Source organism: Chlorocebus sabaeus, chromosome 24 (genome assembly GCF_047675955.1).
Source record: "Chlorocebus sabaeus isolate Y175 chromosome 24, mChlSab1.0.hap1, whole genome shotgun sequence".
NCBI classification, from domain to species: Eukaryota; Metazoa; Chordata; class Mammalia; order Primates; family Cercopithecidae; genus Chlorocebus; species Chlorocebus sabaeus.
Genome location: NC_132927.1, coordinates 50,579,247 through 50,605,429, shown reverse-complemented (window position 1 = coordinate 50,605,429; position 26,183 = coordinate 50,579,247). Strand labels below are relative to the sequence as shown.

At 53.4% G+C, this 26,183-nt stretch overlaps 1 protein-coding gene across 1 annotated transcript; it reads right to left on the bottom strand.

The window, feature by feature from the left end:
* Positions 1-1,045: 1,045 nt before the first annotated feature.
* Positions 1,046-24,673, bottom strand: VSX2 (visual system homeobox 2). The gene is made up of 5 exons (XM_007987264.3): positions 24,191-24,673; positions 22,840-22,924; positions 18,880-19,003; positions 3,995-4,175; positions 1,046-3,182 (listed from the first exon to the last, which is right to left on the bottom strand). Exons 1-5 carry the CDS (start codon positions 24,558-24,560, stop codon positions 2,857-2,859), a joined length of 1,086 nt encoding a protein of 361 aa, XP_007985455.3. The 5' UTR covers positions 24,561-24,673; the 3' UTR covers positions 1,046-2,856.
* Between the last annotated feature and the right edge of the window lie 1,510 nt (positions 24,674-26,183).

Here is a 26,183-nt window from a genome sequence, read left to right as displayed (position 1 = left end):
AGGGAGGTCACACCTAAGCCAATTTGAAACAATCTTACGAGATTCCTTGAGCCCAAAGCTCGAATACAGCCTGTCTCATCTGCTCACCCCACTCTCTCATCTCGTAATTCCATCCAGCACATCATCAAGTCAGTGGGTCACGGCCGTCTGCAGACAGTTTCATGTGGTCTTCCTCGAGCTATTTCTCTTGTTGACTCTCCTTCCCTTTGGCAAGGATTTAGCATAATCTGTCTGGCTTTCAATTCCAGATACTGTTACCTTTTTCGTTTGTTGTTGTTTAGGTTGAGGGTAAGATGTGGAAGGGCACAGGTGTGCACAAAAGGAAGGGAGCTCTCTTGGGGGCCAAGGTGGGCTGTGGGCTTCCGCAGAGGGTGGTAGGAAACAGAGTTATCAGTAAATCAGTACCAAAGGAAAGAGGCAAATGCCAACTACTGTGTGGGGAGTAGGAGGGAGTCAGAGGTAAGAACTATGGATCGTTGGGACATTTAGGTTGTGTCGAACATGGAGGCCGATCCCATGTCACGGTGATGAATGTCATTGAAGGGTGGTATGGTATCAGCTCTGTGGAGAGACGTAGGCCACTTGTACTCCTACAATTAGCATAATTTTTTAAAAAAGGAACCCAGTAATTTTGAGCTAAAAATCAACTTGTAGATTTACCTTTTTTTTTTTTTCTTTTTGAGACAGGGTCTTGCTCTGTTGCCCAGGTTGGAGTGCAATGGCATGATCTCAGCTCACTGCAACCTTCACCTCCTGGGTTCAAGTGATCCTCCTGCCTCAGCCTCCTGAGTAGCTGGGATTACAGGTGTGTGCCACCACCCCTGGCTAATTTTTATATTTTTACTAGACACAGGGCATCGCCATGTTAGCCAGGCTGGTCTCGAACTCCTGACCTCAAGTGATCTGCCCACCTTGGCCTCCCAAAGTGCGGAGATTATAGGCATGAGCCATCATGCCCAGCTGTAGATTTACTTTTTATGCCACCCATACACACGGAACACAAACCATTCCCAACCCACAGTGGACTCCTGGATTCCTCCCCTGCTATTTTTAAGTCAATTTTATTCTTACTTGTATCTTTACAGAAAATGGCACAGAAATCACAGGTTTCGAATACCTAGAAGTTATTACAGTTTCATATTTCAAACACCTCAATATCAAGTTTCTTTCTTCTCACTCTATGTACAATATTTACACACCAGGGGCTATAGTCTAACACTTCAAACCAACAGGGACAAAGACAAGAAGAACTGGGGTTGGGGGAGGGAAGCTCCATAATGGAATGAAGAATAAATCAACTTTTAATGTGGAATTAAAGTTGCAACGCACACTCAGGCCTTTCTCTAACGAGGTATTCCCTGCAAAGGTGGGTGGGGTGGTGGATGGGTGAATGGGGGTCGGGAGCCTGGCCTGGGAATCTGGATTGGGCAGGTCAACAGAGCTGTATGCTCCCATTGCTCATGCGAATGTAAAAGGCCAGGGCAGAGAGGTCACCGTACTAACAGGTCCACCCATCAGCCAGCAGAAAGAAGCCCCAGCTCCTTATTCCATCATGTTACGGTGTTTTAGTCTAGTGGACGTGCTTCCTGGCATACAATGGCATGAAAGCGTGTGTCCTGCAGCTTATCTTGGGCTTACTCCTGGCTTTCTGCCTTGCTTTCCTTTCCTTCCAGCCTTTTTCCTATCCTTCAGAACAGGTCAAAGGCTTTCTCTGAGAGGTGCTCGGCCCTAGGCCCTTAGCCCCCTGTCTATCTGGAGTGAAGGTTTCTCCAGCAGGCCTTTAATGCGTATGCATAGCCCCAGGCCAACTCCAGGCTTTGCTGCTTAGTGGAGGCCAGGCCTGTGCCTTCCTAGATGTCATTTACCAGCCAGATTGGGTTGTTCAAGGCAGGGCACATGCAAACTCATAGTTCACAAGGAGCTGTGGGGGAAGGGTGCCTTCACAGCAAGTCAAGGTCACAGGCAGCATATCACGAGAGTTGAGATGCTTCAGGACTCAGGCTCAGGGGCCCGAGGACCCAGGGTAGAAGGTTTGGACTCCTGCACAGTGCAGTGAACCACAGCATTTGTGAGGCATAGGACATGGACTCATGGCGCACAGCGTACATTGCCACATGCCACGTAGGTGCCTGTGCTGGGATGAGCCAGTGGGACAGGTTGGGTGTGGAGAGGGTGGGTTCCTAAGGGTGACTATGGCAGGGCATGAGACCAAGAGTGGTTGAGGGGCCCAGGCTGAGACTTCCCAAATGTAGCCTGCCATCTGGACTCCACTGATGGGTGGGGCAGAGGCTGGGCCTGCACAGTGTCTTCACACTGCAGACGCCCAGGCCCAGCCAGGTCTGCAGGAAGGAACAGGCTGGGTTGGGAGAAGATTTTGCTGAGGACTGGGGTGCTCAGGATGCTGGAGCTGCAGTTCCAGTCCTCTGTCTGTGTCACAGCCGTGGCAGGCAATGCACGATGCATTTGCAGCAGTGGGCTTTAGGCATGGGCAGAGCGGAATGTAGAGCTGGGAAGGAGGCTCTTTAAAGCAAGAGAACAGAGAGCGAAGGGTGGCCAAAATCAGTGAGAGCTGCAAAGGGATTGAGAGAAAAGGGGCTTGAGGGGACATTGTGGGCAGCAAGAAGGCTTGTGAGGCTGGGATGCTGGAGAGGTCAAAACTAGATGAGGGATGTCTCAGCATGGTCCAGAGTCAGAACCCAGCGGCGCCTGCAGCCACCAGGGGTGATGGAGGACCTGTGGGGGACAGGGAGGATGGCACAGGCCAGGCCTGGGCCTTGCCTCAGAGAGCACCTCCCAGCACCACAGGGTCCGAGGAGAGGAGAGTCTTGGGGGTCCGGCATCTGAGTGCGCCTTGACCTAAGCCATGTCCTCCAGCTGCGGTGGACTGAGCCTCTCCGCCGGCCTGTCTTCATCCATGGCCTCTTCCTCCTCTGGCTTCTCGGTACTCCGGGCCAGGCTGTCTGGCCCAGACACAGTCCCCAGCACTTTGGTGCTGTGCTCCTGAGCTTTGGCCCGGAGCGCCGCAATGCTGTTCTCCCTCAGTTCCTCCTGGGAGATGGCCGCCTGAGCGTCGGGGCCCCGCTCCTCCTGCTCCATCTTGTCAAGCTTGGGCAGGGCCTGGCGTTCCCCCTCGGGCTTCCTCCCCGACTCGGCTGCTGCCTCCAGCGACTTTTTGTGCATCCCTAAAAAGAATTGTTGGTATTCGGGTTTAGAAAAGCGCCTGGGAAAGCCATCTTGAACTGAAAACGGCAAAGATAGAGAGAGGCCAGAATTAAGGACGAGCAGAAAGCCTTACTTCCCACACCGCAGTCACACAAGTCCCAGGGCTGGGCCAGGGTCAGGGAACAGGGAGATGGGTCGCCAGTCCTGTGAAGGACCTCCCGCTGCCAAAGCCCTGGGCACCTGGGCCTCAGGTGGCCTGTTCTGTCCCTTCCAGGCCACAGCACATGCTCCCCTGTCCCTCCCCCATGGGATTCCAGATCTTAGAACCCCAAGAGAAGCTGGTGCTGTTCTCAGATAGAGGCCCAGAGGGCAGGTGGGGAAGTTGGCAGGTGGGGAAGACAGCAAGTAGAGAGATTTGGGGGACAGAAGTCCTTTGGGCAAAGCAGAATGGCATCCAGAGGGACCTAGGGGTCCTCTCAACCCCCAAGAAAAGCTGTTTTGTTCACCATAAACCCAACTCTGGCCGAGGGGAGAGGAGGGTACAGACCCCAGGGCAACAGCCACACCTTTCTCACGGGACAAAATAATCCACAGTTAGGGACTCCTTCATGATGAGAGTTCTTGGCACCCACTGCAAGTGACAGACACTAGGCCCCAGGCCCACCCTGCTCTGAGTCCCCCAAAGTAGAACAAGAGGTTTGCTTCGAAGAGCTTCTCTCCTGTTAGGCTGCTGTGGCCCAAGTGCCCCTGCCTCAAGACTCTGTCCCCTTCTCCAAGGAGCCCGCTCTCCTCACCGCAGGGGCAGGGCCCCAAGGAGGGTGCGGGCTCTTACCCAGTAGCCACGGGGCACAGGAGTCCATGATGCCATCCTTGGCAGACTTGAGGATGGACTCGGGCAGGGGGATGGAGTGCCGCACCATGGCCCCGTAGAGCCCGTACTCCGCCATGACACTGCTCCGGCCCCAGCACTTCTCCCGCTTCCTCCACTTGGCTCTGCGGTTCTGGAACCAGACCTGCAGGTGCACAGAACAGGTCAGAGGCTTGTTCTGAGAAGTGCTGGGCCCAAGGCCCTTACCCCTTGTAGGCCTGGAGTGAAGGTTTCTCCAGCAGGGCATCCTTAACCTAAGCTTGCCCACTCCCTGGTGCCCCCTGGGTTCCTCCAGGCTCAGAGAGTATTCAGAAGGAGGACATCAGTCTTATGAGAATACCATGGGTAGTTCTAGGGAGATGGGGTATGGATGCCTCCTGAACAGAGTCTTACAGGTGCACAGGACCCAGTGTCGTCGGCTGTTTGCAGATGAGAAGACTGCCCAACCAGTGATGGTTCTCTTGCATGTGTTCACACCTCCAGCATATAAATCTTTTTTTCTGATTTGCAGAGGTACAAATTCCTCTCCCAGCACTGGACTAGCAGTGTCTCTGGCTCAGGGTTTCCTCTCTGCCAGAAGCCCAGAGCCAGAACCATCCAGGAGGGCTGCGGGTGAGTGGGGGATCTGCCAGAAGCCCAGAGCCAGAACCATCCAGGAGGGCTGCGGGTGAGTGGGGGATCAGGGACAAAGGGCAGGGGACAGTCTTAGGGGCACTTCACCCAGGTATCAGGGATGCTGGGAAGTCAGGGAGGGAGACTCCCCTGGGAGGCCTGAGTCAGCCTCCCTCCTCTGCCCTGTCCCAGCCAAGCTCTGCCAAGCCACATGTGCCCTCCAGGTACCTGCTCCCCACAGCTCCGGGCCTAACTCTGAATGGTATCTGGGGGAGATGGGCCAGGGATGAAGACAACATTCTCCAGGGTTGAGGAGCAAATGGGAGGAGGGATCTGGGAGGGAGTGGGGGCGGAGGAAGCACTAGCGAATGTGTCTCTGGCCCCAAAGCTGATTGGTGCAGGGTCTGAATGACAGTGGAGCACCCTGGGGTATCTGCAGCACTCTAGCCCATTCTGGGAAGAGATTTCAGAATCCCTGCCAGGTTTGGGGAGGGAAGATTTCTTGGTCCCCCAAAGAAGCTTTCCGGAGATTTCCCGCAGCTGACAGAGCCAAGAGCCCCTTGCATTGTCCGCCAAGGAGGTCCAGGCTCTTAAGGAACTGGTGGGTCCAAAGCCTGGCCGGTCCCTTCTCGCCCCTCACAGCCCGTAAAGGCTCTGACCCCGGGGACAGCGAGTCGCCCCAAGGAAGTGGAGGGAGTGGGGCGGCGAGGGGGAGGACCGAGGTGGGCTCGGGAAATCTGTTCATTTCCTCCCGATTTCCTTGCCTGGGTCTGGGCCGGCCCCGCCCTTCCCCTCCGGGCCCCCTCCCCCGCGGCCCGAGGTATCAGCTTTTAATGAAAAATTGCTCCAGCTCTATTCAGGAGGCGGCAAAAGAAGAGTCAGCCCCAGGGGCAGCCCTGGGCTGATTGAAAAATAAGTTAATTTCAGTTTGAATCGATGGGCCTCAGGCACTGAAATATCACGGGAAATTAAAGCGGCTGCTCTCCCGGGAGCCGCGGCATTGACCCGCACTAATTAATGCTGGGGAGGCAGCGCTCGCCTCGCCGCGAGCGCCCCCGCTCCCCCAGGGACCCCCAACTCTTCTCATTTAACTAATTAGACGGGGAAAATTGGGTGTTAATTTGTTTAGGATTTTCCCCCTTCCCCACGACAGCCCCTCGCGGTCCCCGCCCCGCGCGGCGCGGAAATGCATGCGGGCTCGGCGGCAGATGGCTGCCCGGGTCACGCTGCAATCTCCTCCGACTTGATTGCTTGATTAGGTCGTTAGCACATTAAAAAAAAAAATTGCTTGCCGTCTGGCGCTGGCGTGATGAGTGGGACGCGCGGCAGCGCCTGGGTAATTTATCTTTTTATACGGCAAAGAATTTGATTTCAATCTGCAGATATATGGGGCGCCTTTGACACCTGTTTAACATCGCGCCGCTGACAGCTTAACCCTTCGCTGCCTGGGGAGCCCGAGCTGGGGCCGGCGGGGCTCGGGGATCAGCGCGCTCCTGCGGTTCCTGCCATCGCCGCCAGGTGGCGGAGTGAGCGCCCGGCGGCCCGGCGTCTGTGGCGGAGCGAGGCCGGCCACCCCCGGCAGGGGGCGCTGCGGCCCGCCCGCCTCGCATCCCCCACGGAGGTCACAGAACACTGACTGCCCTGGGCACGCGCACCTTTAAGTTGACCCAAACGCGTGCCCTCTGGCCTTTCTTCATTTGTAAATAACTGGGAGCCTCTAAACATGGGAGCGACACGGCCTTAGATGCCTCCGGCCTCTCCCACCCCGAGTGGCGCCGTCCCTGTTCGGGCAGCACTTTTGCTGCCACCGGGTTTGGCACCTGCAGTTCCCGCGCAGAACTGGGGGACTGGGAAGCGCAGGTGCAAGGCCTCTGCCTGCTCCAGACCTGACCGCCCTGGGAGACCACCGCCAAGGAAAAGGTTTGTGTAATTCGAAGGCCGCTAGATGGCTGTCCTCCGTGCCCTGAAGGGAGAGGGGAGCAATGCCAGCCAGGCTAACTTGGGCCTGCGTCCGGGCCTGGCTCCATGCCGAGTGTAGATCTCCCCAGTGCTGCGGGCCTGTGCTGCAGGATGTGTGCCCGACCAGCTGTCCTACCCGGGGCCTGCGGTTTGTCTGAGGCCTCAATCCTGCCCCATCACCCTCGCCTTAGCATACCTGCTTGTTGCAAGCTGCTTTCTCCCACAGAGGAAAAATCTGAAAGGACTAATCCACATATAAGTATGATTCCCGGCCTGGCGCAGTGGCTCACGCCTGTAATCCGAGCACTTTGGAAGGCCGAGGTGGGTGGATCACCTGAGGTCAGGAGTTCGAGACCAGCCTGGCCAAAACCCCATCTCTACTAAAGATACAAAAATTAGCCGGGCATGGTGGCGCACACCTGTAATCCCAGCTACTCAGGAAGCTAAAGCAGGAGAATCGCTTGAACCCGGGAGGTGGAGGTTGCAGTAAGCCGAGATCGTACCACTGCACTCCAGCCTGGGCAACAGAGCAAGACTCTGTCTCAAAAAAAAAAAAAGTATGACTCCCGGTTTTATCCACCTATCAGAGAAGACAGCAAAGAATGAATCCCCTGGTGATGGAATTCCAGACACCAAGTGTGACCACAGAGGACTGGAGAGGTTTCGTTCATGAATATAAGAAGCCACCTACTTCCTGGTCGGGAGACAGTCTGTCCTGTTTGAATACGGTGCATTATATTAGGCTGGTGCAAAAAGTCATTGCGGTTTTTGCCATTGAAAGTAATTACTTTCTTTTCTTTTCTTTTTTTTTTTGAGACAGAGTCTCGCTCTGTCACCCAGGCTGGAGTGCAGTGGTGTGATCTCGGCTCACTGCAGTCTCCACCTCCCGGGTTCAAACAATTCTCCTGTCTCAGCCTCCAGAGTAGCTGGGACTACAGATGCCTGCCACCACTCCCGGCTAATTTTTGTATTTTTAGTATGGACAGGGTTTCACCTTTTTGGTCAGGCTGGTCTTGAACTCCTGACCTCAGGTGATCCACCCACCTCGGCCTCCCAAAGTGTTGGGATTACAGGTGTGAGCCACTCTGCTTGGCTGAAAGTAATTACTTTCAATGGTAAAAACCGCAATGACTTTTGCACCAACCTAATAAAACAAGGCCACAACCCCTCAACTGGTATCTGTACAACCAGACTGGAGAATGTTTTGGATTTAAGAAAAAAGATGTGATGCATAAACCACAGTAACATAATGTCCTGCAGCAGCAGCACCTCATGATCAAACCCATCAGCTTCCATTTCTCAGCAAAGCGTTTATGTACATGTTCACACTAAGAACGATAAATAAATTCCGTAAGGTCTGGTCCGGTTTTTGCCATCACTGAGTTTTGATGCCAAATTTATAAAAGAGTGTTCTGTTTTCAGTGCAGTTTGGACTTAGGGATTCTGGAGAAGGCATTGTGGAATATAGAAAAACAGAGATGCCCCCACCCACCCAGTGTGGATACCTGGCAAGGTGCACTGCCCTGGCTTCCCCAGGAGTTCCACGAATACCCATGCTTGAGATGGCGCAGGTTCTCAGATGGAAACAGCATTTTTGGCGGATCACGAGGTCAGGAGATCGAGACCATCCTGGCCAACACGGTGAAACCCCGTCTCTACTAATAAATAAAAAAACTAGCCGGGCGAGGTGGCGGGCGCCTGTAGTCCCAGCTACTCGGGAGGCTGAGGCAGGAGAATGGCGTGAACCGGGGAGGCAGAGCTTGCAGTGAGCCGAGATCCGGCCACTGCACTCCAGCCTGGGCGACACAGCAAGACTTCGTCTCAAAAAAAAAAAAAAAAAAGAAGGGGGTGCAGACTCAGGATTCAGATCATCTCTGGGGCCTATAAACAGAACCGTTTTCCTGGGTCTCCTGATTTGGGCAAATGAATATCTGGCTGATCCGTAGATCAGACTTTGCCCACAGACACTCTCCCAGGGGAGCCGGTGCCAGCTGGTCGCTCAAACCAGAAGTCGTCCAGACCCTCACTTATGGGCTCCTGGAATGCCTGGCTCTCTGTGAAGACCAGATGCTGCTCCAATTTATGGAGGAAACCTGGACGGCCAAAACAATTTCTTTCTAAGACAGTTGGCAAGGATGCTGTGGCAATGGTGCCTTGGAGGGAAGTGAACAAGGAATTAGAATTAACCCTAACCGCTCTGTATATGTCCCTTTCTATTCCCTGCCTGGAAGCCACCAGCCTGTATATAGAACTGAAATATGTACAAGAAGCATTGAGGCCAGCCAGTCCTGACCTGGAATTCCCAGCTCTGAAAAATTGCTGTGTGACTTTGGGCAAGTTACTTGACTTCTCTCAGTCTCAGTCTCCAAATGAAAGATAAGAATATCCACTTTTCAGGGTTGTTTGGAGGATTACATGAAATAAGTGAGTGCCTAAAATCAGTGCTTGTCATACAGAAGGTGTTCAATAAGTGTCAGTTTTTGGTAGAGGCACTGAAAATAAATGGAAGCCTGCCCGGAAGGCAAGTTAATCTATGGCATTACCTGCCCCTCTGGCCTCCTTCACATGCCCTTCAAGGCTGGACTGACAAATAATAATAACAACAATCCAGGAGGAGGGGAAGACAGATCCAACCTTTGGCTGTATATTCAATACAGATAGCCTCTAGTTCCCCCTTAGGCATTTGGAGGGCTAAACACCAGTGTCCTTGAAACTCTTCTCACATTTCTTTTTTTTTCTTTTTTTAAATTTGAGACAGAGTCTCGTTCTGTCGCCCAGGCTGGAGTATACTGGCATCATCTCGACTCACTGCAACCTCCGCCTCCTGGGTTCAAGTGATTCTCCTGCCTCAGCCTCCCAAGTAGCTGGGATTACAGGCACCCACCACCACGCCCAGCTAATTTTTTGTATTTTTAGTAGAGTCAGGGTTTCACCATGTTGGCCAGGCTGGTCTAGAACTCCTGACCTCGTGTGATCTGCCCACTTTGGCCTCCCAAAGTGCTGGAATTACCGGCATGAGCCCCTGTGCCCGGCCTCTCCCCACGTTTCTAATATATCCCAAGCCCTTAAGGCTCCAGTACAGGGGAACACCCACACAGCGCCCATACTCACTGGGAGTGAACTGAGGCGCAGCAGCTAGAAGCCCTAGGCTGGGGATTTCTGCTCTGCCTCTAGGTGCCTTTGTGGCTATGAGTGCATTTTTTCTTTTCCTTCCTTCCTTCCTTCCTTCCTTCCTTCCTTCCTTCCTTCCTTCCTTCCTTCCTTCCTTCCTTCCTTCCTTCCTTCTTCCTTCCTCCCTTTCTTGCTTTTTTTTTTTTTGATGGAGTTTTGCTCTTGTTGCCCAGGCTGGAGTGCAATGGCGCGATCTCAGCTCACCACAACTTCCACCCACCTCCCAGGTTCAAATGATTCTCCTGCCTCAGCCTCCCAAGTAGCTGGGACTACAGGTGTCTGCCACCATGCCCAGCTAACTTTGTAGTTTTAGTAGAGATGGGTTTTCACCATGTTGGCCAGGCTGGTTTTGAGCTCCCGACCTCAGGCGATCAGGGAGCCTCGGCCTCTCAAAGTGCTGGGATTACAGGCGTGAGCCGCCGCGCCCGATCGAGTGCATTTCTTAACCTTTCTGAGCTTCCCATTAAGGTGTCACCTGCCCTGTGACACCACCTCTCTGCAGGTTTCTGGTGAAAATTAAACTGTGTGTGGGAAATGCCTGCCACATAGTAAGAGCTGAAACACAGTGGCCTAATGCTTGATGAATTCTGTGGACAGATGTGCAACAAGCTTTGCTTTCTAGCAAATGTTCTAGGATACCATTCACATGAAACCATGTCATTTTATCTCCCACCTTTGATATTTCCTCTCAGCATTTAGGCTCCTTTTTCTACGTGGACTGTTGGTTCTGACAAACCCACAATATTCCTTTGATCCCTCTCTTACTCACTTTCCTGACCGCTCACTTTCTAGAAGGGACTGCTCCTCTCACACGGGAGTTTGGTCCCAAACTCTTCAGGAGACCGTGTGTCAAGGTGCCAGCGAGGACCAGAGCCCTGCCTTATACTTCAGTCAGGGTGCCAGGGGCCTGAAAAGGGGCCAAAGTGACACCCAGGGCCACCAGATTTGGAGTCCCAGGACAAAGTAAGTTGGGAGGACCTTTCAGTTTGGGAATGACCCTGGGTTTCTTTTTTCCTTTTTTTTTGAGATGGAGTCTTGCTCTGCCACCCAGGCTGGGATACAGTGGTGTGATCCCGGCTCACTGCAACCTCTGCCTCCCAGGTTCAAGCAATTCTCCTGCCTCAGCCTGCTAAGTAGCTGGGATTACAGGCACCCGCCACCACGCCCAGCTTATTTTTGTCTTTTTAGTAGAGACAGGGTTTTCACCATATTGACCAGGCTGGTCTCGAACTCCTGACCTCAAGGTGATCTGCCCTCCTGGGCCTCCCAAAGTGCTGGGATTACAGGTGTGAGTCACCACACCTGGCCAAGCCTAGGTTTGTTGATACATTTCTCCTCAGAGTTATCAGCAGCGATACTCCAGCAGCAGTCAGAAAGCTCAGGATGACCAGGCGCAGTGGCTAACGCCTGTAATCCTAGCACTTTTGGAGGCCGAGGAGGGCGGATCACAAGGTCAAGCGATCGAGACCACCCTGGCCAACATGGTGGAACCCTGTCTCTACTAAAAGTACAAAAATTAGCTGAGCATGGTGGCGTGTGCCTGTAGTCCCAGCTACTCGGGAGGCTGAGGAAGGAGAATCACTTGAACCCGGGAGGCAGAGGTTGTAGTGAGCCAAGATCATGCCACTGCACTCCAGCTTGGGCGACAGAGGGAGACTCCATCTCAAAAAAAAAAAAAAAAAGGAAAAAAGAAAAAAAAAAGAAAGCCCAGTTTGTGTGGAAATCCTGTGGCTGTCCACAGCTGTCTGGCGGGTGCCTCCACAGCAGACACAAAATGTGCCTGTGCCTCCAAGGGTGGACCGGGCCCAGGGAAGGACTTCTTGCCAAGTGGATGCAAAGGCACAGCTAGCAGGCCAGGCAACCCTGTCAGCTCTTTCTCTACGTGTGCAATCAGCAGGAACAGCCGAGGCCACGCCTCACACCTCCTCTTGTCTCTGCATCATCACATAGCTGCTGTCCTGCAAGCTCCCGCCCTGGCATCGCCACCAGATAACATGCCCAGGGTTCTGTCCCTCAATCCTCTCCCAGGAGACCCTCTGCAGTCCTTCCAGGATCGCTCTCCTAAATACCTCCTAAAGGAGATATTGTGCATGACAGATACCCTTTGCACATTCTGGTCTCCTCGCTACCCCAGGCCCTGCCCTGCAATCTTGTCACATGCCATCAGGCCCGGCTTTGTCGGCCATGCTGTGGGTGAGCGTCCATCATTCACCCAGTCTCTTTCTTCCCCTCTGGCTGGAAGCTGATGAATTTGGGATCATCGCTGGCGTAACTTAAGGGCTTCACACTCTGCACCCACTCAGCACTTCAGCCACGGTTTATTTCAGCGCACTCTGTGCAGCCTTAGGCTCTGTGCAGCCCAGCCTAAGGCTCAGAAAAGCGGAGTCTTGCTGCAGCCTCTGTTGCCCACTAGGGGGCAGCTCCGACCACATTTCCAGACAGCCTCCTGCCTGAGCACTAACAGGCCATTTCCTTCCTCATCCCAACCCCCTGCCACCCATAACACCACTTTCTTATTAACCCACTCAGAACAGAAACACCCCTCTCCTGAGCCTCCAACCCAGTGTGTTTACATTCACTGCACACAGAATCACCTAGAGAGATTTAAAAGCATACAAAGGGCAACATGAAGATGTTTGATTTTTTTTTTTTTTGAGACAGAGTTTCGTTACCCAGGCTGGAGTGCAATGGTGTGATCTCAGCTCACTGCAACCTCCGCCTCTCGGGTTCAAGCTATTCTCCCGCCTCAGCCTCCTGAGTAGCTGGGATTACAGGCATCCGCCATCATGCCCGGCTAATTTTTGTATTTTTAGTAGAGATGGGGTTTCACCATATTGGCCAGGCTGGTCTTGAACTCCTGACCTCAGGTGATCTGCCCACCTCGGCCTCCCAAAGTGCTGGGATTACAGGTGTGAGCCACCATACCCGGCCTAATTTTGTGTTTTTAATAGAGATGGGGGTTTCATCATGTTGGTCGGACTGGTCTTGAACTCCTGGCCTCAAGTGATCCACTTGCCTCAGCCTCCCAAAGTGCTGGGATTACGGGCATAAGCCACCCCGCCCTGCCGAAGATGTTTGATTTTAAACCAATTAAATCGGAATTGCTGGGTGTTCATGGGGAGCCCCTGGGCGTTTTAAAAATCTGTCCTGAAGCCTGGCTTGGTGGCTCATGCCTGTAATCTCAGCACTTTGGGAGGCCGAGGAGGGCGGATCATGAGGTCAAGAGATTGAGATCATCTTGGCCAACACGGTGAAACCCTGTCTCTACTAAAAGTACAAAAATTAGCCAGGCGTGGTGGTGTGCACCTGTAGTCCCCGCTACTCAGGAGGCTGGGGCAGGAGAATTGCTTGAACCCAGAAGGCAGAGGTTGCAATGAGCCGAGGAAAAAAAAAAAAATCTGCCCTGGTGATTCTAATAACCATCCTGAGATGAGATCCATGCAAACCCTTCCCTACTCAGGCACCCATCTTCTTCTGGAATATGACCCCCTGATACCTTAGGCAGGGGCCACTTTAAAAGAGGCAAAGTCACACAGTGCTGGGCAGAGAATCTAAACCTCAGCCGCCTTCAACATAAATGAGACTTCTAAGAGGGGTGACATGTAGTCTCTTCACCTCGAACATTCATAGCTCCATAATGTTTGCATTTTATAACAAGCACATCTTAGAAAAAAAAATAGAGTAAACATGTGAATATATATGTAGCCTGCCCTTACAATTCTAGTAACAAGTGACCCCACAGAGGAAATTAAGTCAGTCTGGAAACCCACCTGCGCTTTCCCAGGGCTGATAGCTGGCAGGGACTTTCAGAATGCCATATCCTAGCATTAAAAAACAAAATTTTTTTGGAAACAGGATTTTGCTCTGTCACCCAGGCCGAGGTGCAGTAGCACGATCACAGCTCACTGTAGCCTTGACCTCCTGGACTCAAGCAATCCTCCTACCTCAGCCTCCCAAGTAGCTGGGACCAGCATGTGTCACACCTCCTAATTTTTGTATTTTTTGTGGAGACGAGGTTTCGCCATGTTGCCCAGGCTGATCTGAAACTCCTGGCCTCAAGTGATCCTCCCACCTTAGCTTCCCAAAGTGCTGGGATCACAGGCACCAGCTTTTTATTTGTTTATTTAAGACACGTAGAATACCATGTGCCTGAGTCTGACGTGGAGACGTAGAAGCTTTTCTTTCCCCAACACTGCACCATATCCTCCACCTCCAGCCCAGAGAGATGTGGAGTGAGGACATGTTTACCCTCCAAACACAAAGGCAGAGGAAATCGCCATGCGTTTCAGCTGGGACTGGTTTGTCATCGCCATTCTTTGCATTAGTACAGTTTGTATAGACAGGCATGCATGTCTATCTCACAGGATCTCATGTCATAGTAGCTGAGTACTGGGTTTGAATCCCAGTCTTACTTTACCTCTCGGCCCCTCAGATTCTTCATCTAGAAAAGGGTGTAGGAATGACATCTAACTAATTTGTCTGTTAAGGATTAAATGAAATGAGGCAGGCCGGGCACGGTGGTTTACACCTGTAATCCCAGAGCTCTGGGAGGCTGAGGTGGGTGGATCATTTGAGGTCAGGAGTTCGAGACCAGCCTGGCCAACATGGCAAAAATCCGTCTCTCTAAAACTACAAAAATTAGCCAGTCATTGTGGCGGGCACCTGTAATCCCAGCTATTCAAGAGACTGAGGCAGGAGAATTGCTTGAGCCTGGGAGGCAGAGGTTTCAGTGAGCCAAGATCATACCACTGCACTCCAGACTGGGTGACACAGTGAGACCCTGTATAAAAAAAAGAGAGAGACAGAGAAAAAGAGAAGAAATTAGGCATGGAAAGCACTTAATATCTGGGACAATGGTGAGTACTTAATAAATGCCAGCAATAACACGATTTTTACTAGGTTAGCATTATGGAAAAATATTATTATCTTACAAATGAGTAATTTCAGACTCAGAGTTTGGCTTGCTGGCAGTGAAACAAAGACTGGAAGTAGGTGTGTCTGTCTTTCCATGTCCACACTGCAGGTTCTCATCAGACCTCATTCATGCAGGGGTTTCCTGGGTTGGCCTGGCAGGGGTGTGTGCCCCAGCGGTCCATCTGGGGCTGTTAAACTTCACCTGCCCTGCACTTCCATTCCACCAATGGCAGCCCAGGGGCTTGTGGTGGGGGAATCCTCAGGAGGCACCTCCCTGGAAGGGATCTCACCTCTTTCTTCTACAGACGGGGAAACTGAGGCTCACAGATGGGAAGTGGCCTAGCCTCTGCCACACCAGATGTCAGAGTTGGAGCTAAAATCCAGGTTCCTGATCTCCAGTTCAATAACCTTTCCACTCCACCTTGATAATTTCTTTCTGCTTTTGTTTGTTTGTTTGTTTTTGAGACGGAGTCTCACTCTGTCACCCAGGCTAGAGTGCAGTGGCGCGATCACGGCTCACTGTAGCCTCTACCTCTTGGGCTCAAGTGGTCCTCCCATCTCAGCCTCTTGAGTAGCTGGGACCACAGGCGTACATCACCACGCTTGGCTACTTTTTAAAATTTTTTTTGTAGAGATGGGGATTTCACTATGTTGTCCAGGCTGGGCTCAAACTCCTGGATTCAAGGAATTCTTCCACCTCAGCCTCCCAAAAGGCTGGGATTACAGACATGAGCCCCTGCACCTCGCCAGGAATTTCTTTTTCTTTTCTTCCAAGACAGGGTCTCGTTTTTTTTTGTTTTTTTTTTTTGTTTTTTTTTTGGCTTAGCCTGGTCTCAAACTGCTGGGCTCAAGCAATCCTCCCAACTTGGCTTCCCAAAGTGCTAGCCTGAGCCACTGCGTGGCCAACAATTTCTAACTCCAGACTTGGAGCCATTAATAACTTCCCCTTTCTGGCTCAGCTCATCTGCAGAGTCTTCTGACCCAAAGCTGGGCTGGGAGGGGGCTGGCTCAGGAGTGGCCGCCAACGCGTGGAGGGGAAATGATGGGGAGGGAAGGCAAGGTAGAGAAGCAAGCGTTTTGGAGTCTAAAGGGACTCAACTCTGGCCTCTGTCTGTGCCTCAGGTTCCCCATCTGTCAAATGGGGATAATAGCCCCTAGCTCATAGGTGTTCTGAGGACTCTGCTGAATGTACATGAACTAGCTCTGTGAGGAAATGAAAGACATGGGTGGGCTGCTAGTAGAGGGAGGGGGAGGACTTGCTTTTCACCCTCTTGAACTCATGTACAGAATTTGCCCATTCAAAAATAATTTTGTTGGCTGGGCGCGGTGGCTCAAGCCTGTAATCCCAGCACTTTGGGAGGCCGAGACGGGCGGATCACGAGGTCAGGAGATCGAGACCATCCTGGCTAATATGGTGAAACCCCGTCTCTACTAAAAAATACAAAAAAACTAGCCGGGCGAGGTGGCGGCGCCTGTAGTCCCAGCTACTGGGGAGGCTGAGGCAGGAGAATGGCATAAACCCGGGAGGCGGAGCTTGCAGTGAGCTGAGATTCGGCCACTGCACTCCAGCCCAGGTGATAGAGCAAGACTCCGTCTCAAAAAACAAAACAAAACAAAACAAAAAACAAAAATAATTTTGTTATACAAGTGAGTTTTGGGCCTTTTTTTTTTTTTTTTTTTTTTAAGAACAGTGCCTGGTACTCAATAAACATTGATTATCTTTACTGTGATACAGGTCCCCTGCCTGACTTCAAATCACCTCTGCTCCCCGAGCTTCAAGTCAAAGCAAAGACTTCAAACAGAAGAGTCGGGCAGTGCCTCTGTGGGCTTTCGATTCAGAGCTAGGTTTGAGTCTTGTGTCTTCCACTTACTAGCTATGGGGCCTGGGCAAGTGACTGTGACTCAGTTGCCTCAGTTCTCAGAGGAAATTCATGGTCTTCAGCTCCTGATTGTCACCAGGATTTAATAAGATGAAATCTGACACTGAGTGAGCCGGGGGCACGTGCCAGGCACTGCACTGAACACTGCACACATATGGCTTATTGCCTCCGCACAAGAGGCAGGTGCCACTGTCACCCCCATTGTACAGATGAAGACTAAGGGGATCTGGGAGGTGAAGCCCGGCCAGGAGCCCAGGCAGTCTGGCCCCAGAGTCAGTGACCCTAACCACTGTACCGCCCTGCCTGTCCTGTGCACGTCGTGAATTCAGGAGAACACCTGGCACATGGAAACTCCTCTGGAAACGATCACTGTGACTGCTGTTGATGCACACCAAGATCTTTCTCAGGCCACTTTACTGAGCTGGGGCAAGACGACTTGACAACTCACAGACAGCTTCTGGGTGTAGCATTCAGGCCTGTGGTGCTCAAAGGCTCTGAGACTCTTCCCTCATTTCTCCGATATCCACATATTGCAGAGCCGGTCCTCACAGTCCCAGGGCGATGAGCTCTCCTCATCCCACACCCCAAGCTCCTTCGTGCTGGTTCTGCTGCCCTCAGATACCACCGTATAGGCAACCCCCAAGCAACTTAACAAAGCCCTGTGAAGTTAAATGTGCCTGTTGGGGCATTTGTAGCAATGCAGTTACAGCTGAGGGAGAGCCTGCCCCCAAATCCTGAGCTCAGCAGGTTTCAAACACCTCATCCGCCCTCCCCTGCCTAATCTACCAAGCAGATTTTAGGGCAACCCACTGCAAGAGACAAGCTATTCCTTCATTCTGGTCAGTACTGCAAATGTGGGGCCTGCCAACAGCGGGGATTTGTCATTGCTCCTCCCTGCGGCAGCCACCTGGAATGGCCAACTTTATGCTAATGAAGGCCAGGCAGGGGTTACTGCCATAAAGGGTAAGGCTTGACTTACACACACGCACGCACGTGCACACACACAATTCAATGTCAATGCCCGGCTTACCTGACTAGAACTCAATTGGGTGGAGGGTAATGGGTCCAGGCCACCATGGATAATGCACCAAACATAATCTGCTTATGAATAATTGAGCTTATTGTTAGTGTCAATGTCTAAAACCATCGGCTGAAATTCCAAATAGATTTCCAGGGGAGAGGAAGGCCTCACAGCCTCATTTCACATTCTCTGGTCCTCCAGTGAGAGAGTACAGAGCAACTCACACACCTTACTCAGCTCCCCCCGCCTCCCAGGCACATATCACACCTGGAGACACAAGGGACCTAGATGGGAGGAGACGCAGAGCAGAGCAGTTCCCGGAAGTCAGGACCAGCCCCCGCCCACATGCCCCAGCCTCCGCAGCGAACTAGCTCTGGACCACTCAGGCGATGGGAGCAGCTTTCACTGAAGGTTGAGCATCAGCCAAGACAACCCCAAATCTTCTGGAAATGTTCCTCCTGCCCCACTCCTTCAGCCTCATAGAGGCCCTGCCCAGACTCCATCCTCTCCCAGAGAAATGATTCCACAGCCCAGTCCTGCCCAGGTAGGGGACTCTGGACTTGCCAAGGTCCTGCTGCTGCTAAGTGGATACCCCATGCCTACCACATGCCCAGACCAGTGGCTGGTTATGCCACAAAACTGCCCAGGAGAGGAGGAGGGCTTAGTGAGCCACCTGCAGGGCCCTGCCCCAGCTCACATCCTGGGCAAGTCTGGGGAGAAGAAAAGGAGCAGCAGGTCAGGGCAGCAGTTGCTGGGCTGTGAGTGGGAGGAAAGAGCCTTAGGTGGAAGCAGTGGTGGGGAGCAGGAAGAGAAGGGGTAACACTTTCATCATGGGGAGGGGAGCAGAGAGGAGGGAAACAGACTGGGGTCAGGACTAGAAACCACTTTCCTCTTCACAGCCACCCAGAGGCCTGGAGCCCTCTCTGGCCTTGGAACAGACATTTAGCTGTACCAAGGGGATCTCCGCCTCAACAGAGACCCTGTCCAGGACCGGGGGCCCCTCCAGTACTCCATCTCTCATCCCCACACCCCTGCAGGGTCTGTCTGACATACTCCCTGGGAAGCCTATAGTCTGGAACAACAGCCAGGCCACAACTGGGTGCCTCTCCTCCCCCGACAGCACCCATCTCACGTGGCAGGTGGTCAGCTTAAATAGGCTGAGAACATGATCACAGGCAAGCACATGCCCACAGTGGGACTGGGAGGCGGGGTCATGGGCATCTGGAACCCTGTAGTGGTAGATGTCACCGAGAGAGGGGAGAGTGGAGGGGAGAGGGACTCAGGGCTGTTACCTGTATCCTGTCTTCTGGTAGCTCCGTTTTCATGGCCAGCATCTCCCGGGCATAGACGTCTGGGTAGTGGGCCTCGTTGAATGCCTTCTCCAGCTCCTCTAGCTGGTAGGAGGTAAAGATTGTCCTGAGGGGAGCAAGACCGAACTCTCAGGACACCAGAAACTAAAAGAACCTGTCTCAGAGAGGACAGAACCACCTTCCTCTGTGCTTCCTGGGCAGACTCCAAACCCCCAGGCTGGCTCAGCGCAATAGGACACAAATTCTCTCTCTCTCTCTCAATCTCTGTCTCTCTCTCTCTCTCACAGTTTAACCCTCTGGACTCGTCTTATTCAAGGCTGAGGGCTCACACTACCCTTCCTGTGTTTGGGGGGTGGACATTATTCCAGCCCTCATGACATTTCACACTGTCTGGAGGTGCTCTGGGGGAAAGGCTGTTAAGAAGGACATTCTAGAAAAGCAGAAAGCCCCTCTTCCTCCCAAGCACAGAGAAGAGGGCTTACCAGATTACTAAATAGCCCAGCTCCACTCAGACCAGCTTCCCGGGCCCCTCTCACAGTCACTAGAGATGAATTTTTAAATGCCTTTCAAAGTTAGAAGATTCACCAGAAGGTCAAATGCAGCCTCAACCTCAGTGTTTATACAGCTGAGAACTGAATCTCCTACTCCCTCAACTCACCCCAGCGCCCCTTCCTCCTCCCCTGCCCTTCCTCGAGACCTGCTAGCTTCCCAGCACCGCCCAGAGCCTTTTCCCGTCCTGTTCTGTGCTGGGAAGGGAAGGACCACCTTCCAATCATCCCATACTTCCAAACTCAGCCACTCACCTGGAGGGGGTTCCATTCGGGCCACCCTGAGCGCCCACAGGCACAGTTGCCCCCCCCACAGAGCAGTTCATATTGATCTATTTTGTGTTATAAACTGCTTTAAGAATCTGGTAAAGGCTACATTCTCTCATTCTAGGAAAATGGGCAAATAAATATGCCCCAACCCGTAAAATTTTGCCTCCAACATTAGGGGATTCATAGGTCCCCTTTCTTGAATAAACCGCTAAACACCTACTTCCGGACACAAGCTCTTCTCTTTTCAGACCTTAATTTCACCAGGTTTTGGGTGATCTTTATCCTGAAACCTCATTAACAAGCCAACAGGCAATATAGTCCAGCGTCCACAAACTGAACTGGTAGAAATGGTCCAGCCCTTGCCTGGCCCCCTGGGGTCAGACCCTGGCGCCAGCACAGGGGTGTAGAATCCCTCACTGCTGTGCCCTCGCCCTCATCTAACACAACCCAAGAGTACAAATTTGAACTTCACACACTCCTTGTGCTGGTGTCCACTTTAATATCTCGGGGGATAATTCAGGGAAGAAAGATTGTGCTCTTTACAGAAAATGACTGGTTTGATTCTAAATCGTTTCTCCTATTCTCTGGGGGTGGGGGGCGGTGATGTGAAATGCTTATGCACACACATAGTTAATTCTTGAGAATTTTCAAGATCTGCTGCTTTTTCGCTTCTGCCATCTGCTGAAGGTCTCATGGACAGAGCGCCAAAATAAACAATCAAAAAATGCAAGTCCTTTCCAAAACCAGGGAAACTGAGGCACAAAGGCAGTCAAAGAGGAGAGCCGATTATAGGTCATGTAGAACCATTCAAGTCCCAGTCTCTACTTGGGAGAGTCTCTCTTCAAAAACAAAACAAAAACTCAAATCTCCCAAACTTTCCCGAATTCATGCCTCAGAGCTGACACACTTCCCCCATAATGTAACCCAGCCTGTGTTCCTGGTTTATGCAGAACCCCAGACCCTTCAGGCTCCTGTTGTGTCCAGTCTGAAGAGGAGCTGAGCTTTCCCAGTAGAGTGAAAGAGCAAAATCCGAGAGACTCTCACTGTGGCTACTTTGTTCCCCCTCCCCCCCCAAAAAAAAAACGCTTTTAAGTCTGGTTTGTTTCTGGGAGATAAAAATGAGACCATCTCTCATCACCAGATTCCAGGGTCTCTTACTCTAAATCCCCAAATGACAGAAGCTCGAGTAAAATGTATTTTTTCCTAATTAAAAAAAGCACTTGAAATCAGTAGCCATTCTCCTCTCTCCAATAACCTTCTCCCTTCATGCGCCAGATATAGAAACCCCAGGCAGTTAATACCCTGGTGTTGCTGAGTTGCTGTTCTGCCCCCAAGAAAACCCACCAAAGCCCCCAAAGGTGTTCCTGGCGAAGAGAGTGACTGCTTTAAGAATCTGGTAAAAGGTGAAAACAGAAGGTCAGAGACCTCAAACATGGGCTTTGCGCTACGGGTCACCCAGCTCTAAGTGCCACACTGTGAGATATCCTGATGCGGAAATCCCATTCCTGTACCCAGGGTTTGGGGCTGCCTTTTCCAGGGCTCTCCATGCTATGGGAACCCCTCCCACGCCTCCTGGCACCAGCACAAGAGCAGTTTTGCGGGTCTCTGATCTGCCCTCCCTGCAAGATCCCTGTCCCCTGCTTGGGGAAGAGGACAGGATTACCCACCCTGGGACCAGTGTAAGATAGGTGCATAAAAAGTGTTCTAATGAATATTCGTTGAATGAATTGAATGTAAACAAACAAACAAAAAAAGACCAAAGATCAAGACCAAAAAAGATTTTCTTTTTCCTTTTAAAATAAAACAATAGTAAACAAAAGCAAACAGCTGCCGGAAAAAAAGAATAAACCGAGGTCCGGAGAACCAAGTTCACCTGCATTCAAGCCAAAACCTATTGGGGCCTGAGGGGTCAGGATAGGCCGTTTTAAAAGGTGGCGAGTCGGGAGTTGGGGGGTCAACAGTGAGTTTCCCACGGCCAAGGAAGAACGAAGCATAGAAAAGCGCAGAGAGAGAGGGTGCAAAGAGGCTGAGAACAAATTGGGGTGGGAGAAAAGGATGTGGGTCGGGGGAGTGCCCGAGAACGCCCCAGTGGAGAAATGTCTCGAAAAGAGCACAGAGTCTGCGGCAGCCCCACCTGATGGGGACGGAGTGGGGTGCAGGAAAACAGCTCCGAGGTGAGCGCCGGGGTAGCACCTGCGAGCGGCACCCGCAGAAAGGCGGGCAGATTTTTGGTTCTCCCTCCTTCATTTCCTTGAAAACCACCTTGCAAATAATACCCAAGGAACTGGTAGCAGTGAGGCTGGTGCGGAAAGGAATGAGGGCGGGGGTGGGGAGGAGGGTAGGTTACTTTTCAAGATATACCTGTCTGCATCTATTGAGTTTTAACTTTGTGCAAGTAATTTCCATTTAAAGACAAAACAGAAACAAAAACACAAACAAAAAAACCCTTTCTAGTCTGTACCCCGATGCAGTCTACCCTACTCCAGCTACGGCTGGTGGGACCGTCCAGTCTACATCGCCTCCCACTCCATTTTACAGACGAGGAAACTGAGGCTCACGAAAGGGAAGCGACTCGGTGGGAATCACGAACGAGCAGAAGTCAAAAGAAAATGCTCTGTCAGTGCAGAGATCGCTCCAGCTTTGGAGAACGGTGGGAGCTGAAAGCTTAGGGAGTTGGCAGAGAGGACAGGGACGCCGGGATAGAAATGGGGGCGGCGGGTGAGGCTGAGGGCAAAGCACCGGCTCTGGCGGGAGGTGGGAGCTAATCTGCCCCCCGCGGGGTCTGTGTGGCTCTCGGAATATACTGGTGTGGGGATCGGGGGACCGCCACCCCCTCTGTGGCTCAGTTTGGCCTATGTTGGAGCCTTTCCTTTCTCCTGCACAAGGAGGAGAAAGCCGGAACCCAGCCGCTTTCCCGGCGGCCACTCATCGTGCTCACACGGCTCGGACGCCAAGGCCCCGAGCAGATTCCGGCAAACAACGCGTGGTCTGCGCCCTGGCACGGCCTCAGACCTCAGATCCGGGGTCGGCAAAAATAGGGTCCGAGAGACCCGAGCCCGGAACGGTGGACGGCAGCGGGGTGCGCGGGCAGGAGAGGTAACAGAAAGCGCCGCGGGGGCCTCACCTGTGTCGCCGCTTCTTCCGTTTCTTGGTCTGGTTTAAAGCAGATTTGGACATTTTTCGATCGCTGGAGGAAACATCTTCAGAATCTGAAAAGCGGGCGAGTGACATGCGGCAGAGTGCGGGACGCGCTCGGCGGTGCCCGAAACCCGCGAGGGCCCCACCCCGGGCCGCCTCCGCGAGCGGCGGGGACCTGCTCTGTCTCCCCAGGAAGCCTTCGGGCGCCCCGGTGGCAGTCCCATGCCTGAGCTCAGGCTGGCCTCTCCCAAGCCGGGGCCCGAATCCGGAGGTTTTGAACAGATTTCGTTGTAAGAGAGGCAAAGGCCCCAGCACACTTGGGACCGGGACAACAGAGAGCGAGGTAGCCTTAGGGGGCCGCAGAGACCCCCGGCAGCGCTCACGACCCTGCTGCGCCCTGCCCTGCGCGGCCAGCCCCAGTGCCCCGGGCCAGAAAGTTGGTCCCGAGGAGCGAGGAGCGGAGCCGAGGCGTGGGGAGCAGGGCTCCGGGAAGACTGGGGGCTGCCGGGCACCGTCCTTTTCGCAGGGCGGCACAATGACTCCCCACTCAAGGCCCGAGAACCTGCGAAGCGCCGGTTTTCGTTGCCTTTTCAAGTAAAACAAAATAAAACGCAACGAAAAAGCGGGGGAATTGCCAAGCTCAAACAAGAATCGGAGGGTCGAGCAGGCCGCGACGCACCGCCCGGAAAGCAGCGCCGGGAGAAGGCGGGGAGGTCACCCAGGGTCCCCGAGCCCGCACGTCTCTGGGCTCCGGTATATAGAGGCGCTTACGTGGGAGCGGATGGCGGCCGCTTTGGCTACCGTGATGGCCGGGTTGTCTCAGCTCGTGGGGGTGAAAAATAAACCCCAATTGACCAACGCGGGGTTTGGGAATGGGGAACGAGAAGGAAACAGACAACTTTGGACACCAGGGATGGGGCCAAAGCCGGAACAGCACTGGGCTCGGGGAGTGAGGCTCCTCCACGAGGCCGGGCCCGCAGTGGAGCCGCGGACCTGGGACCCTCCGACCCGGCCGGGGACCCTGCACCACGGACTCCGACACCCTAAACCCCGTTTTCAGTGGAGCCTCAACAGAGTCTCGTGGCCAAGCCCGGCCCGACGCGGGGACCGGAGAACTGCGCGGCCGCCCGAAACGCTTGGGGCCGAAACCCTGCGGACACCGAAGCATCCTCCCGGGACCCGGCACCAGGTGCGTCGGCCCAAGGCGCCGGGTGGCGACCCCGGCCTGGCAGGAACTTTTCCGCCGGGAGGCCTCGTCCAGCAAACGAGAGCCTAAGGCGCGGAGTTCCTGGCCGTCGCCCCCCAGTCAGGCAGCAGCGCAACCTCTCCTCACCTACCCGAGCTGGCCGTCTGGCTGGTGTCCAGCGGCCCCGATGCTCTGCCCAATGGCTGCAAGTGGACGCTCTGCGGGTCAGACAGCACTTCCAGGAAGGTGGGCTGCGCGTAGAAGCCGGGGAGCCCCCCGGGCCCCAGAAGCCCCATGCCGCCCACCCCCGCGGGGCTGAGCACTGAGCGCGCCGCCAGCAAGTGCCCGGGGGCCAGGCCGTCGAGCGCAGCCCGCGGGTGGGAGCTCGGGGGCTCCTTGTTCAAGCCCAGGATCTCCTGGATGCCGAACCCAGTGCACCTGGCCGGGGCGCCCCCCGAGGTACTCTTGGCTACTGTCTCGGACTTCGGCTTACTCAGCGCTTCCCCTGCTTTCCCCGTCATCTCCCGGTTCTTTGGAGGGGCTGAGGCCGCAGGTCTTTAGCTCCCCCCACCCCCCCGCCGAGCTCCCCGCTTCGCGAAGTTGGTCCCAGGTGCCCCTTCCGGTGTCTAATGCTCTGGAGCCCAAGGAGATTCCCCTTTTATCCAACCAGGCGGCAGCCCAAGTGGGGTCAGAGCTGAACAGCCAATCACCGGGGCCAGGAGCGATTAGGAATTCCAAAAAGCTGGCAGCTCCCGCCGCAGGGAGTGTCGAGGGTCCAGGGTGCTGGGGGTCGAGCACCGGGTGGGTTCTGCAGGATGCCCATGGGCAGGGACCCCAGGGACCGAGGTGAGACAACCAGGTGCAGGTTCAGGTTCATGTTCGGGTTCAGGGCTGTTCCGGGAGACAGAGTGGCTTGGGGCTCTGGGCAGATTCTGGCAGGGACAGGTCCCTGAGGTCAGGTGGGAGGATGGGCTAAGGGCAGTGGTGAGAGACTGGGAGACCTCCTTCCCTCAACTTCTATGCAGGTTGGCAGCATCAGAGCGGCCTGGATATGGCACTTCTGTGTAAACAGTGGAACAAGGGAGAGGTAAGTGCCCCGGGCAGTGTGTGTGGTGGTAAGCCAGGAAAAGATCAGGCCAAGGTGTGCAGAGGTCGATGTGGGCGTGGGGAAAGTTCAGGGCTTGCTTCCCCAGCACAAGGTACAGTGCTGAGTTCGGAAGAGCTACTCAACACATATTGGCCCAATGAATGAATGATAAACGGGTCACAAATAGGGGTCCCTGGTGGGAAAGAGGAGCGGTGATGATTGCTTTTGGAGAACAGCCATGGACATCCAAACCTCTTCCTAGAATAAGCATGAAGCCTGCCCAACTTTCACGGGAGGACTTGATTCTTCCACCCAATTCATTCAACTATTATGTATTAAACTACTAGCTCTGAGCTAGTAGCCAGGGGTTCCACAGTAAATCAGACAAGGCAAGGGCCCTGCTATACTTCAGAGTTCATTGAGCAAACAGAATGAACAGGAAGGGATTGTTGAGGTGGAGGGAGAGGAAGGAGGAAGGGGGTGAGAGGAAATTAAAAGGTGAGTTGCTTTCCCCTGCACTCCACTACATCAGCTAACTCTTCTGTGACCTTCTTGGGGCTGTGAACTATCTTATCGACCTTGAGGCTCCCCTCTCCTCCTAGCATATGGTCAGTTTTAATGTTCCTTGAATTGAAGGTACCCTATGGAGAGATAAGGACAAGGTCCGTTGCTTTGAGCAGAGATTGGAAAACCGGACTGGGAAGATTCCATCCAGGATTTCTTTGCTAGTCAGGTGCAAACCCCCAAATGGAAAGAAACCCCCTAGCCATACCCAGCCTACTGCCAAGGTATCTGGTACCCTCATGGCTGCCATGGGGACAGCCTGAGAGGTAAGGGGGGAGTCACCACAGGATGTGGAATCTAGGCCTTGCTAGCAGGGCTGTTGTGAGTAGGGTCTCCACCCCCATTGGTTTGGCCCATATGGCAGCTGGAATTAGGTAGGGGCATCTCATGGTGCAGGAGATATCTGGGAAAGGGATGCCTCTGCATCCCATAATAAGGCCATACCTACTGTGCACCTGCATCGTCCCAGGCCCGTTACATGGTGTCATCTCTA